Source organism: Podarcis cretensis (genome assembly GCF_951804945.1).
Source record: "Podarcis cretensis genome assembly, chromosome: 6".
In the NCBI taxonomy this organism is placed as follows: domain Eukaryota; kingdom Metazoa; phylum Chordata; class Lepidosauria; order Squamata; family Lacertidae; genus Podarcis; species Podarcis cretensis.
The window spans coordinates 23310140-23325996 of record NC_137175.1 but is presented as its reverse complement, the minus strand read 5'-3'; the positions used below and the strand labels follow the sequence as shown (position 1 = coordinate 23325996).

General features: G+C 47.8%; 1 protein-coding gene across 1 annotated transcript; it reads right to left on the bottom strand.

The window, feature by feature from the left end:
* Positions 1–113: 113 nt before the first annotated feature.
* On the bottom strand, positions 114–9430 carry KCNK15 (potassium two pore domain channel subfamily K member 15). Its single transcript, XM_079979693.1, has 2 exons — positions 9071–9430; positions 114–1115 (listed from the first exon to the last, which is right to left on the bottom strand). Exons 1-2 carry the CDS (start codon positions 9396–9398, stop codon positions 208–210), a joined length of 1236 nt encoding a protein of 411 aa, XP_079835819.1. The 5' UTR covers positions 9399–9430; the 3' UTR covers positions 114–207.
* Positions 9431–15857: the final 6427 nt, after the last annotated feature.

The following is a 15857-nucleotide window of genomic DNA, read 5'->3' as shown; positions in this document are numbered from 1 at the left end:
GGCAAGTGCATTGTGGAGCTGGCAGCACCGCATGTTGGTAGCCATTTTGGGATGTGCCTGCAAAGGAAAAAGAATAAAGGAGATGAAAGAAAGGCAACCAGAACAACCCGGAGTCTCAGTTAATAATTTATCATCAAAAGAAGTTCAGGAGCAGAACACAGCTCAGAGTAATAAAAAAAAAAGGTCCAAAAAGAGCATGCACGTTTATCAGATAGACTTCCTCCTCAGCTGGGAGTGCTCCCGGCAGCTGGGACTATTGGACGACAGAGTGCTCCTGGGGGAAGACAAGCCAGTGTGGTCCTTACCGCCCAGGGAGACTTCCATGATTTTGTAAGAAATGGAATTGTAATATACAAGGTTGGTGTGGCAGTTGAAGGCCTCTGGTTGGGAAGGAACTGGGCTCCTGCTTAGCCGCGGCCGGTAGCACAGGCAGTTGCAGAAGGAAGGGACTCTCGTGGTGGAGCCTGAGGACTTGCCCCTCTGTCTCCCGGCCTCTTCTTGCATCAACGGCAGGAGGTTCATCTGACTCGTCCCGTCTTCGATGGGCAGCAGGAGGTCGTTCCTGCCCCGGTTCTCCTCCCGGCTGATATAATTCCTGGCCCTCCTCAGAGATGCCCTTTCCTCTTCGTCCCGCCGCTCGTCTTCCGAGTTCATAATCAGAAACCGAAAGACGACCAAGTTGAGGAAAGCCCCGATCACCGTCAAGCCCACCAGGATGTACATGAAGCTGAAGGCGACGTAAGGGGGCTTCTTCTGCAAAGCTTCGTGCTTCTGCAGGGCCACAAAGTCTCCAAACCCAATGGTGGTTAAGGTTATGAAGCAGTAATAAAAGGCATGGAAGAAAGTCCAGCCTTCAAAATAGGAGAAGGCAGCTGCTCCGATGCCCAGCGTCCCCATGCAGGAGAGGAAGCCCACCACCACCATGTTCTTCATGGAGACAGTTGGCTGCCTCATTCCCAGGCACCTCTTTATTTTCTTCAGCACCATTCGGACCAGGATGTTCATGCGCTCGCCAAGGCTTTGGAACATCACCAGGGTGAGGGGAATGCCGAGGATTGCATAGAACATGCAGAAAACTTTGCCAGCATCCGTTCCAGGTGCGGCATGTCCGTAACCTGTGGCAAAAGAAGAGAAAACATAAGCATTTCTCTAGATTGCATATTAATGAATGGAGAACCATGTCAACACAATCCTTTGTCACAAAATCATTCCCCCCCCCCCAAAAAAATGGTTTTATTTAGTCCATTCCTCCAAGGAGCTCAGGATGAAACACAGAAGCCCGTTTTTGATCTCACAAAACCCTGAGAGACAGTGAGTGGCCCAAAAATACCCAGAAAGCTTCTTGGATGAATAGGGGGACCTGAACCCAGGTCTCAGGAATCCAGTTCTGTATCTCTCCTCTGATTTTGGGGGGCATTATTGTTGCTACAAGGAACGCGGGTGGCACTGTGGGTTAAACCACAGAGCCTAGGACTTGCCGATCAGAAGGTCGGAGGTTTGAATCCCCGTGACAGGGTGAGCTCCCATTGCTCAGTCCCTGCTCCTGCCAACCTAGCAGTTCGAAAGCACATCAAAGTACAAGTAGATAAATAGGTACCGCTCCGGCGGAAAGGTAAACGGCGTTTCCGTGCACTGCTCTGGTTCGCCAGAAGCGGCTTAGTCATGCTGGCCACATGACCCAGAAGCTGTACGCTGGCTCCCTCGGCCAATAAAGCGAAAGGAGTGCCACAACCCCAGAGTCGGTCACGACTGGACCTAATGGTCAGGGGTCCCTTTACCTTTACATTATTGTTGCTACAGGTCATTTTTCATTGGTACTGCAATTCTAATCCATTTTAATTTGTATGTTGCCCAGAGAACTCAGGTTATCAGCTGACCCAAAATATGAAATAAGTAAATATTTGCCTTGATTGCATTATAGAGGTTCTCAAGCACATGTCCAAATTATCAGTCTGATGACCCCACATGTCCTAATTTTCAGCAGTTTTTCATATCACCCACTTGAGTCGCTTCTAATTTAATCAAGTATGAGCTTCACTTGGTGTGCTTCAGTTAGTATTGCCTTTGATGTACATCACCATTGAACGAAACAACTGCTCCAGTAGATAAGGTGAGCCATAGGGAAAGCTGAGACTGCAGAAGGGGGAAATGTTAATGTTTGTCCATTGTCAATAGCTTCTTCCTGGGCCCCATTTTCAAAACAGTCAGATAAACAAGGAGAGAGGACCACACCAAGGTGGCTGCAATAAGCCCAACAGCGTTACAATTCCTCATGGCAGTAGTTCAGCTGTACAAGCCTAATGGAAGCTGGTAACCTCTGCAATACACAGAGGTAAAAGTAATTGGATGGACCATTACACTACAACTTGCTGTAACTGTTGTGGACAGAAGAGCCATCAAAAGCCATATTCTAGTCCCAGCAAATGAAACTCTACCATTTAAGCCTGTTTACACTCCACAAGATTAGCCCATCACACCAAACAGCCTCCAAGTAACAGATCAAAAGCCTGACTCATTAAAGAGCAATCATCTATTGCTGTTGCTATTTTGCTGAGTTATGGGATGGAAGATGTTTAATAGTAATCAACCGTTTCTTTTATTCTGAAGATTTTTGATGCAATTTCCATTGAGCTTCCAACAGATTGTTTTAGATCTCATAAACTTGACTTGGACACTCTTCAGTGGAAATACAGATGACAGACTTTAAAAATAAATAAGGTTTAAATCATCCCTGGAAAGTCTATGACACACTGTAGCATATTTCAGTATATGAAAATATTTCTGATCCTGTATTATGATTCCTTCTGCCCTCGTAGCATCTAACAATTCATTAAAAGCTATAATAAGAAAACAGCAAAAAGTAGTAGAACAAACGAGTCTCTCCCTCTCAAATAATGTGAAAGAGCCATATTTTTGCTGCTCATCAAAAGACAAGCAGGGACAAGGCCAGGTGGGCCTCTTTAGAGGGAGAAAGAATCCCACAAACAAGGATCAAATGTTGTGTATCTGCTTGCCGTTCCTCATGCAGGCATCTCATACCTTTCTAATGTAAGCACCTGCCAAACTTCAGAAGATGGAAGGTAACAGAGCTCCACCTCTTGATGTTGACCTTAATTCCCACATACGTTAGCAAACCATACACCTATGTAGGGGAAATGCTGTCCATAAATAGCTGTCAAATATCTGATGCTAGACAAAGGCTAAGTCCAGAAAATGGTTTAAACCCTGGTGCGCTCCAGTTCTCTTGGACGACAATTCCCATCTACTGCACCTAGCATAGCCAATGGTCGCGGATGACAACAGTTGTGCAAAATATTTGGGGTAGCCTAGTCTAAAAGAATGAGGGGCCTCTGCAAGCCAAGGGTGTCTAACTATCAGCCTTACCCATATCGTTGGGTTACAACTCCCATCAGCCCCAGTCAGCATAGTCAATGGTCAGGAATGATGGGAGTTGTAGTGGGAGGGCCACATGTCAGCCACATTTGCTATAGACTATCTGGATGGAAGCCCACCTAGAAACCACATGCAAGTTGTTTTGAGTTCAGAGGATGGGTGTGGAATAGGTGTAATAATAGGGGTGGTGCACTTGGCTCCACATAGTATCCCTCCTGCATCTGTTGCCATGGTGACCTAGTAGTCACCAGGAAGTTTGTCTGGAAGAAGGCAAGCCATGAAACCAGGTTCAGATGACAAAGCCAAAGCATGGCTTGGCTCGCAGCGGTGCAGGAGACCACACTTTCAAACGATGCTGTAGTTTGGCTTAGCATTATGTGCAAACCAGCTCACTGGGCCAATGTTTTCATTGAGCTGTCCACCATGGCCCCAAGATCTGTTAAGTCTCACCACCAACACAGACCTCAGTTACCGTATTTTTCGCCCTATAGGACGCACCGTCCCATAAGGCGCACCTAGTTTTTTTTGGGGGGGGGGAAAGGGGGAAAAAATTATTTTTCCCCCCAGGCGCAGGGCTGCTGCGGGGGAGGCCCAAGCTTCCCCCGCCCCAGCCCCCAAACAGGCAGCTCTCTGCAAGCCGTGGGAGCCCAGCGCTGGCTCCCGCTGCTTGCAGAGAGGTCCGCGAAGCCTGGACGCGCTGAGCTCAGCGTGCGCAGGCTTCTGCATGCAAACAACTCTCCGCAAGCAGCGGGAGCGCTCCCGCTGCTTGCGGAGAGGTCCGCGAAGCCTGCAGAGTGAGAGGGGTCGGTGCGCACCGACCCCTCTCGCTCTCTAGGCTTCAGCGAAAGCCTGTATTCGCCCCTTAGGACGCACACACATTTCCCCTTCATTTTTGGAGGGGAAAAAGTGCGTCCTATAGGGCGAAAAATACGGTATTTCTTTACAATATTTATTAATTGCCTTTTGCTGCTCATCAGAAGACCCCCCCAAGCCAATATACAGTCACTAAAAAAAATTGAGGACCATCTGAGAAATCATGATACTAGACAAATGTGGCAGGGAGTCCAACATCTGATTGGTTATAAATCAAGGAATTCATCAGTGGTAGAGAGTACTGCTTCCTTGGTGGGAGAGTTGAATACCTTCTTTGCCCGATTTGAGGTGACACCAACAGTGACTCCAACAGGGATGCCAGAGCTATTGGCGTCACTACCTACAGGAAATGCTGCCAGGGTGGAAGAGGGAGAAGTGAGGCGAATATTAAAGGAGGTAAACACGAGGAAGGCTATGGGCCCAGATGGGGTGGCTGGCAGGGTGCTAAGAGATTGTTCGGACCTACTGGCAGCAATCTTTACGAAGATTTTTAACCAGTCTCTGGCCCAAGCCACCGTTCCACCCTGTCTGAAATCTGCTACCATTATACCCCTGCCAAAAACATCAAAGATAGACAGTCTGAATGATTTTCGCCCTGTGGCGCTGACACCCATTATAATGAAATGTTTCGAAAAACTGGTGAGGAAGCACATCTTATCTTGTCTGCCAGTGGGACTTGACCCTTACCAGTTTGCGTACAAGGCAAAGAGATCCACAGAGGATGCTGTGGCAATGGCTTTACATGCTGTCCTGACTCATTTGGAGAAGCAAGGGAACTACGCGAGATTGTTATTTGTAGACTTTAGTTCTGCATTTAATACTATTCTTTCGCATAGATTGGTGCCCAAATTATTAGACCTGGGACTTCCACCATGTTTGTGCAGGTGGATATAAGACTTTCTATCAAACCGTTCCCAAAGGGTCAGGTTGGGTTCCCACGTCTCTGCGGATCTCATCACGAATACGGGGACGCCGCAGGGGTGCGTGTTGAGCCCGCTTTTATACACGCTCTATACAGCTGACTGTGCCCCCAAATACCCCACTAATAAGATCATTAAGTTCGCAGATGATACAACGGTGGTTGGTTTAATTATGGCTGGAGAGGGGGAGACGGCCTATAGGAAGGAAGTTGGGGGAGTGGTGCAGGAAAAACAACTTACTGCTTAACTTAAAGAAAACAAAAGAGATCATTGTGGACTTTAGGAAATGTAAATTGAATATTCAGCCACTTATTATTGAGGGGAAGTGCGTGGAACAGGTCTCAGTGTTTCGATTTCTGGGAATGGAGTTGAGAGACGACCTAACCTGGGGAGAGAACAGCAAAGACCTGGTGAAGAGAGCACAGCAGAGGTTATATTTTCTGAGAATCCTCCGGAAAAACAATCTCTCAAAGGACCTGTTGATGGCATTCTACCATTGCACTGTGGAGAGCGTACTAACTTATGGTCTGTGCGTGTGGTTTGGGAGCTGCACGGCCAGGGAAAAAACAATGCTATCCAGGGTTGTAAAAACTGCAGAGAGAATTATTGGGTGCACTCTTCCCACCTTAGATCAAATCTATGCTGCCAGGTGCCATAAGAAAGCGGCAGAGATAGCATATGATAGTACGCACCCCGGAAATGATCTCTTTCAGCTTCTGCCTTCTGGAAGAAGGTATAGGGTTATAAAGACCAGGACTCGCCGCCTGAAAAACAGTTTCTACACTAATGCAATTCTGGTTCTAAATGCAGCATAAGGGGTCTCTGTAGTATAGTGTATTTTAAAATGGGGTTTTAGAGTTTTTTAGGGGTTTTTGAATGTTTTATGTAGTTTTTATGTAGTTTTATGTAGTTTTGTGGTAGTTTTATGTAGTTTTTATGTAGTTTTATGTAGTTTTTCAATTTCATTGTTCCGCAAGGGACAATGACAATAAAGACATCGTATCGTAAAGATATGCGCATTTGGAATTTGGGGCCCAGTGTGTATCGCTTTACACTTATATTAACCATCGCCTGCCATTTTGTTGCCCACTCACCCAAGTTCGGAAAGATCCTTTTGGAATGCTTGTAGTTTTTTCCCACCACTACCCTGTCATCTGCAGACTTGGCCACTTCACTGTTAACCCCCAACTTAAGACCACTTAGGATTGTTAAATAACAAACAAACCCTGGTCCCAACAGAGAACCTTGAAGAACCCCAATTCTTACAGCCCTCAATTAATGGACCTGTCCATTTATTCCTACTCTCTCCTTCCCTTTTTTAAAGCCAGTTACCAATCCATAAAAGGTCCCATCTTCTTATCCCATGACAACAACATTTGCTCAGGAGCCACTTTCCCTTGCCTCATGGCAGGGACACCCTTGGGTGCCAGTTTCCTACAGCAGAGACAGTCAGCAAGAGGACAAAAGGCTGCATGCTGATGATGAGAGCATCATGCACAGCTGATGGGAGTGACACACACGCCACAGCAAAATGACGACAGCATGGCATGCCCATTTATTATGCCAGACGTCTGCAGATCCAAAGCAGGACACTCTCCTGTTCCTTCTGGTTTACCTCGCCCCTTGTGGGAAAGTGCCATCATTGATGCTAACTGTACTTTGCAAAGAACAGGCAGTTCAAGACGAACATCCTGGATACAGACAACATAGACAGTATTTATATTTGCAGCAAATGGAGCAATTGCTTTTATAATGGGATGAGAGGGGAGCTGCTATTGAACAATTGTTGTCCTTTCTTATTGCAATGTCTAAAAGGTTCTTCCTCCACTGAGGAGCAATAAAGAAATTCATAGTTGCTCATTAAAATGAATATTCATGACACTAGCTCCCCAGACAGTGAAAGGCAGGATTGTCAGTGACCCAAAAATGCCAGGGAAAGAATAGGGACAGGTCTGCCTGCTGAGTTGTTTGCTCCCTGCAGCAAGCACCCATAGGTGCTTGTTATCCATCTTCATGCCCTTAACTCTTCACCGGCTACTAGCCATAATGGCTATGTTCCACCTGCACTGTCAGAGGCATTGTGTCTCTGAATACTAGTTGCTAGGAACCACAGGTAAGAAGAGTGCTGGTGTGCTCATGTCCATCTTTGCAGCTTCCCACAGATATCTAGTTGGCCACTGTGCAAACAGGACTACATGGCCCATGGGCCTGACCCAGCAGGGATTGTCTGGAGTTCTTACATACTGACACCACATAATGCAGAGAGGCGAGGAACCTGAACCCCTATAGATGTTGTTGGACTCCCATTGGGCCAGCGGTCAGAGATTACGAGAGTTAGGTGTCAGTGCAGAAATTATAAGTGGCGCAGTGGAAAATGCAACAAAAGTGAGCATGAGAGGATCTTGGTTGCTTTTAATGTGGCTGTGGAACTGCCAAACCCTGTGGACACTTGGTTTTATGTGGTGGCAATTTATGCTCATCTCTCAAGAAGCAAAAGTGTCCTCAATTTCACTTGATCGTTATGTAGTGGTATCGATGTGCTTGAAGAGAGTTGGATACCTGCCGAATGGGCAGTGCTGGGTCTGAAGCTTGGCTGAGAAATCATGTACAGTGGTACCTCGGGTTAAGAACTTAATTCTTTCTGGGGGTCCGTTCTTAACCTGAAACTGTTCTTCACCTGAGACACCACTTCAGCTAATGGGGCCTCCTGCTGCCGCCACACAATTTCTGTTCTCATCCTGAAGCAAAGTTCTTAACCCAGGGTACTATTTCTGGGTTAGTGGAGTTTGTAACCTGAAGCAGCTGTAACCCGAGATACCACTGTATTTTGCCAAGAAAACTCTGCCCCCGATTTCAGGTGAAAGCTGGCTGTGGCTTCACGGTAATGGAGACAAAGCACTTGATACGTACTTGCAGGTGCCCTTTACTGTATTTGCTCCATGTTTTCTAGGGCTGAAGCCCAGGTTGAAATTTGACCCTGCTGATGCCCAGCCCATGTGGACTGAAGATAGCTCACAGTCTCCTGGAGAACCCACTGATCAATTTCTTCCAGAACATCTAAAGCTTGTTGGAACTTGGCTTCTTGCTAAGAACGATAGACTAGATGGAACTTGAGCTGGTCCAGCAAGGAACATCTTATATTCTTAAAAAGAGAATGTTCTACTCATGAGGTCTTTCAACATGTTTGGAAATGGCATTAAGCCAGATGCGTGGAGAGGGTGCAAGATGGCACACACTGCTGCCACTCCTGATCTCCTGGGCATTCAAGGGCTCTCTATGCACAGTCTACACATGCACAACCTGAGCACATGAAGGCTGCCCCTCCCTACTGCATGGAGCTTAAGAAATGTAAGTTGCAGATCACACTATGGCAAAATGCATACAACCTGCATTGGTTCACACACAGAGCCAATGAAGGGATGGAAGTTCAGAATCAACTTCCCTTCTGCACATTTCAGCCCAGCATGGTTAACTCTGGTGTAAAAATGGCTATGTTGACTAGGTTGATACAGGTTAAGTCTTTCCTGATTGCAAAGATGAACCCCTGCATTCTACATTTAACACACATCAGTGGACAGCGATGGGGATCTGGGGAGTTAGAGAAAGGGGTCAAATTGAGCAAGGCAGAAACAAGCCCACATCGACTCCTGGTCCAGGAGTGGGAAACCTGTGGCCTTCCAGATGTTGCTAGACTGGACTCCAACTCCCATCGTCCCTGGCCATTGACCACACTGGATGGGGTTGATGGGAGTTGGAGTCCAAGAACCTCCACAAGCTCTCCTGTCCCTGCCCTGGAGAGTGACAGAAGAGAGCCCGGCACACCCAGTGATGGGTTGCTTTGGGGATCGCCCTAAATGGGAAGGGGGATCCCTCCGCGCACTCACCGATGGTGGTGATGACCGTGATGGCGAAATAGAAGGAGCCGGCGAACCTCCACTGCGTGCCGGCTCGGTGCGGCTCGGCCCGCAGCGCCAGGCGCTCGAACTCGCGGTAGTCCTCGGCGGTGAAGCGGTACTTCCTCCGCAGGCCGCTGCGCTTCTGCTCCAGGAGGTGCTTGTGGCCGATCTCGGCCTCCGACTCGAGCGCATCGAAGACGGCGGCGCCCACCAGCAGGTAGGAGAAGACGCACACGATCAGCGACAGCGTGCGCAGGTTCTGCCGCTTCATGGCGAGGCCGGCCGGCCGGGCGCCCCTGCCCCGGGCACAGCGCATCAGCCGGGGGGGCGCCGCCGCCGCATGGCACCGCCGCGCGGGGAGCTGCCGGCCTCGGCGGGCGACGGCCTCCTCGGAGCCCGGGGCGTTCGCGCCGCAGCCTCTCCCCGGAGCCCGCTCACATCGAGGGTCGCTTCTCGTCGCGCAAGCGGCGGCTACCGGGAGCGCCCCCTCCCCGGAGCCCCGGTTCCCGTGAGGCACCGGAGGCGGCTCTGTTCGTCCTCGGCGCCTCGGTGCAGCTCCCTCCTTGCGCCGATCGCAGCCACGCAGCTCCGGAGGCGAGGAAGAGGAGCCGGCGCTGCTCCCTCCGCTGCTCCCCGCGTGCTCCCGCCGCAGGGACTCGCCGGACCCGGCCACGCCTCCGCTTGCCAGCGCCGGCTGCGAGGAGGAGGGGCTGGCGGGGCCGGGGCTGGCGCGCGGGGACGGGCCACACCTACCTACAACGCGCGCGAGGAGAAGGCAAACGGATCGGTACTCTTCCCACGGCCGCTCTCTGAACGACCCCCTCGCCTTCTGCTCCTTTGCGCGATGCTTTTGCAGCGGGGATTTAAGGCTGTCGATTCAGGACGAGGACAAGCCCAGAAACGGGATAAGATCCAAACCTAAGAACAGCCGCCTTCTTTCTTCTTCTTTGTTGGTCACTCGTAGCCGAGTAAGATTGTCTTCCATAAACACGGTTTTAACAGTGAGTCCGTAAGTGACTATGGAGACCAATTCTGGATCCACGCGTACTTCCACAGTGGGGACATTGGTTTCCGGGCGGGAGTTGATCACCGTTTGGATTTGCCAAGCATGCCTTCCTCTTAGCACGTTTCTCCCATGCGTTCTGAGTTGGAGTGTTTTCAAAGCCTATGACACCTTTGGTAAAGGCTGTTCTTGGTCTGCTGCTTCCTAAAAGGATGCAAGAGGACCAGACCAAGGGCTCATCCTGTTCTCAGAGCCAGATCATAGAATCATAGAATTTGAAGGGACCCGAGGGTCATGTAGCCCAACCCACTGCAATCCATGACAGATGGCTATCCAACCTCCGCTGAGAAACGTCCAAGGAAGGAGATTCCACCACCTCTCAAGGGAGACCATTCCACCTCTGGGAAACCCGGAAGGAGGACTTCCATTTGTCTCTCGGTTTGTGATGCCCAGCATGTTGCCTCCAACAATGGAAATGGAACAGAGCCATTGCAGTTTGTAGCTATGGATCACATTCTCTGTGCCTTTGGCTAATACTCTTTTAAAGGCATCCAGAATTGTTGCCGTCATGAATGACATCATGTGGATAGCTCAGTTGCTTAAAGCTTGGTGCTGCTGATAACACCAAGGCTGCAGTTTTGATGCCCATATGGGAAAGGCGCATATTCCTGCCTTGGACTAGATGATCCTCAGGGTCTCATCCAACTCTACAGCTCTATGCTTCTATGCCTTTGAGTCCCTTCCAACTCTATGATTCTAATGTTGTGACCTTTTCCCACGGGGGAGTTGCTGTGACCCCTTGACCATTTTGGTTCCCCCTTTCTTACACTTTTCCAGCTCCGCAATATCCTTTTCAAGGTGAGGCAACCAGAACGATACACAGTATTCCAAGTCTGGTCTCACCCCAAGAACATGAGAAGAGCCCTGCTTGGATCAGGCCAACGACCCATCTAGACAACATTGTGTTCTCAAAGTAGTCAACCAGATGCACATGGGAAGTCCAAAAACAGTAGCTCAGTGCAACAGCAGTCTCCCACTTGTGATTCCTATCAGCCGGCAAATAAATTTGCACAACACATTATGGGTACTGGTAGTTTATTATAAGCCCCTTTCCTAATGACTACTGTCATGAAATTAACCTTTTCCACTGCTGCCACTCACAGGGTCAACATCAGCAGTGAACTATCCTAGTCAGTCATGGCTGGTTCATGTCCCATTAGTGTATTTATTAAATTAGGGTGGGATTTTTGTTTTGCTCCAATGTGCATTATTTTACATTTGTTTACATTTGCCATTTTACTACCAATTCACTCAGTCTGGAGTTCTTTGCAATCCCTTTCAGTTTTAACCACCTTGAAAAATTTTGTATTGTCAACAAATTGGCTACCTCACTGATCACCTCTTAACTCTGAATTATTTCCGAACAAGTTAAAAAGCACAGGCCCAAATGTCAATCCTTGGGGGACACCACTTTCTTCACCCACCCATGGACAGAGCTGTTCATTTATTCCTACTCTCCACTTCCTATTTCTTAACCAGGCCATGGAGGGAAGGACCTGGCCTCTTCAGCCTGCTGCTGAACTCCCTCAACAGCTGAACTCACTTGTTACCTTGATGCTTTGTCACTGGGATTGAGAGACTGCATCAGCTGGGGCACCCCTCTTACTCATGGAATGGACTCCTTCACTCAATTGTTTTTAAGTTTATAACCCTAGCTAGCTTCCTTCAGGCAACTAATTAGATCAAGAGGTTCTTGTTTGAAAAGCACAAGGAGGTGTGTGTCTCAACAACACAAATTCCAGTCAGGAGGAGTTTGATCAGAAGAGATAATGAGATAAAAGAAAGTGCTTCTGTCAGTATCTTTTTTTAGCCCTATGCAGGTGTTCTGATCATGTGCAAAACTGATACATCAGCAGAGATGTGCATGCTATTTTAGGAAACGAGGACATTGCATAAATACTACTAATAAAAAATACAGTTTACCCACTAGAATGGGTAGGATAGCTCCAATTATATCTTGAAGTAAGTGAACTCATGCTCGCATCGCCATCTAAAGAGCTGCCCCACTTCCATAAGATCATTAAGTCCAGAGTAAGTTTACCTAACTGCATCATTGTATCCACTAAATAAATTAGGGTTGGGTACACAATCCTCTCACTTCTTATGTGACAATAACTGGGAGGCAGGGGGCGGAATATGTTTGCAAACTGATTCCTCCTAATTATTTTCCCAGTTATTGTCACATAAGGCCTGGGGAAATGTGAGTTACTATGGTGTCTGGAAGAACAAAGCTTACTTTGCATTTCATTGATATAGCAAACTAAGTGGCATCTAATGATTTTAACCCAGTAGCAAAATTACCAAACGCTATACAAGACTTATCAAAAGCTATACTAGAATGGAGCCGCGCTGCTTAACATCCACTGTTGAAAAAGGTGTTAATTTGATTCATTTGAATCAATGCCAAGATGGTGTCAGTATAAATTTAGCTCCCAGCTGTTCTTGCTGATAGATAGCCCACTATTTTCCACACCCTTCTCCCACTCCCAAGCAAGGCTGCTAAGAGGTTGAAGGGTACCCCAGCACAAAAGGACGCAGGTGGCACTGTGGTCTAAACCACTGAGCCTCTTGGGCTTGCCAATTGGAAGGTCAGTGGTTCGACGACGGGGTGAGCTCCCATTGCTCCGTCCCAGCTCCTGCCAACTTAGCAGTTCAAAAGCACACCAGCACAAGTAGATAAATAGGTATCGCTGCAGTGGAAAGGTAAACAGCATTTCTGTGCGCTCTGACTTCCATCACAGTGTTCTGTTGCACCAGAAGTGGTTTAGTCATGCTCGCCACATGACCTGGAAAGATGTTTGCGGACTAATGCCAGCTCCCTCAGCCTGAAGCAAGATGAGCACCACACCCCATAGTCGCCTTTGAGTTGACTTAACTGTCCAGGGGTCCTTTAACCTTTACCTTTTTACCTTACTCCAGCACAATCCACCATGTGGTTAGGCCATACGTTCACTGTGTTTGGTATCTCAGAATGTGAGGGTTGATAACTTTTAGATCAACATTTTCCCTGCAGTTCCGTTTCTGTTGTTTTATAAACCATAATAGAGCAAGCAGATGGCTAGCTCTGGAAGAGGGGGAGGGGGGAGCCACTCTTCCATTTTTAAATAGAGCTGGTTAAAAACCACTGTGTCTTCGTGCGCAAAGGGAAAAAAAGAAAAAGTAACCTTCAGAACAACATTTTGATATATTAATATATTTGATATATTGATAAGCTACATTTTAAGCCATATTTTAATTAACTGTTTGTTTGTTTGTTGTTTTCTATTATGTTTTATTGTAATTCATATTTGATGTTAGCCGCCCTGAGCCTGGCCCTGGCCGGGGAGGGCGGGATATAAATAAATTATTATTATTATTATTATTATTATTATTATTATTATTATTATTTAGCAGCAAATCCCATGACATTCAGGACTTTTTATTATTATTTTAATGTAGAATGTCTGAATTTCAGTGACACCCCTCCTCACACACACACACACACTGGATGTATGAAGGTTGCCACATACACTCAAAGGGCAGTGAGGCTGCAGCTCTGGCCCTGTCCTGAGGTCATGCACCTGTCCCCAGTGTGCTCAGGTGTGGGCACCTACAGTGGAAAAAAATAACACCTATGACCATGGCAGATTTGGGAGAAATCATAGAATCGGAGAGTTGGAAGGGACCACAAGGGTAATCTGTTAGGATATAGTTCCGTTCCACCTTAAAAAGAACAGGCATGACTGTAGTGTGCCACATGCCTGTTTACTTCCAGCACAGTCTGCTGGGAACTTCCATTTGTATATTGCTTTTGCTATACTGCTGTTGTGCTTAGACACAAAGGGAAACAGACATGTTTTTTCCTTTGTTCCTGAACTATGCTGAATAAAGGGTAAAGGGGACACCTGACCATTAGGTCCAGTCGTGGTCGACTCTGGGGTTGCGGTGCTCATCTCGCTTTATGAGCCGAGGGAGCCGGCGTACAGCTTCCAGGTCATGTGGCCAGCATGACTAAGCCGCTTCTGGCGAACCAGAGCAGCGCACCGAAACGCCATTTACCTTCCCGCCAGAGCGGTACCTATTTATCTAATTGCACTTTGACGTGCTTTTGAACTGCTAGGTTGGCAGGAGTAGGGACCGAGCAACGGGAGCTCACCCCATCACAGGGATTCGAACCGCCGACCTTCTGATCGGCAAATCCTAGACTCTGTGGTTTAACCCACAGCTCCACCTGTAAATAATGCTTACACATGTCTCTGTCCGCCACTTCCGTTGTGAGAAGTTATTCACTCTGCTGACTAGAACGTGCCAAGTCTCTAAAGGTCTCTGAGGCTTGTGTCGCTGTTTGATGCTGTTCTGAGGAATGGAGATTGCCCGGCTGCCAGCCGGCGGATGGAGCCAGCTGGGGGCCTGCCAAATGCCCCCATCTCCCCAGACGCATCCCAACATAATCTAGTCCAACCCACTGCAATGTAGGAATCTTTAACCCAATGTGGGGCTCGAACCCACGACCCTGAAATTAAGAGACTCGTGGTGTTCCGGCTGAGCTATACATTATGTGTATGTCCATGAACACCACTATTTAAAATCAAATCAACAGATCCATGCTTGAGCCACAGTAGGTGCACCTAAAGGATTTTCAGGGCTTACTGTCTAACTGCACCTATAGAGTAGCATTGAGCTGAGGCATAGAGGAAGGATGAGTAGCAGAGGTAGGGAGACTATCAGGGCAATCGTGAGCGGCATCTGATTGGACAGCAGCTCCCTTTCAATTCCACGTCTCCTGCATGGAGGCAGAAGCAGAGTCAGGAGAACAGAGGCCTTTAGCTGTCATGGGTTTCATGGGCAGTGTTGGGCTAGAGGAGGAATCAAACTTGGGTAGATGGGGTTGGAAGATGGTGGGAATGGTGGATGTGACATGCGACTCCTCTGTGTTTTCAGCAGCAGCAACTTGTCCTAATGAGACAAACAGAGGGGATTCAATTGTGCAGAAAGGAATATATGTCGCTGCCAAGAGAGAGAGAGAGAGAGAGAGAGAGGAGAAAGGATTGTGTCTCTCACCTAAGGCTTTGCTTAGAATTCAGCAGAGACACAGGAGGAAGCAGAGCTTTGATACCTGCATTTGAAATGCACACCCCCTGCCAGCTGACAAGCATCAGCCTAATTAGGCAGGGGAAGAAACCAGGCTGAGCTCCTTCCCTTAATGAGGCCAAAACTGGAATTTAGTTCCATCCCCAGACTGCATAGTCTTGGAAGATGGGAAAGGGAGCTTTCGTATCTCCGCACAAACTCCAATTTTGGATTTTTTTATTCCTCTTGGAAACCAGCTCAAAGATGCCTGCAAAGCATCATCGGTCAAATCCTTAGCTGATTACAGATGCTGATTCAGGACACCCACGCACTCACCGGGATCAGCAAACAAGCCCCAGAGCCGCGCATCATCTGCATACAGAAAACACCCCCAACAACTTGGAAGATTTTAAAAGGATTGGACATATTCATTACAATCTGTGGCCTTTTAAACTGTGCATGGGGTGGGCCTTGTTTTCGTTTGTTATTATGGTGTGTACTTTTGCGTTTTTATATTGTAACCTGCCCTGTAATCTTTGGATGAAGGGCGGTATAGATATTTAATAAATAAGAAATAAATAAACACAATGGCCCGTTGCTGGAAACTGCTTGGGCTATGCTTAGGGTGTTAAGTTGTGGGTGAACATATCAGATGACACAGCG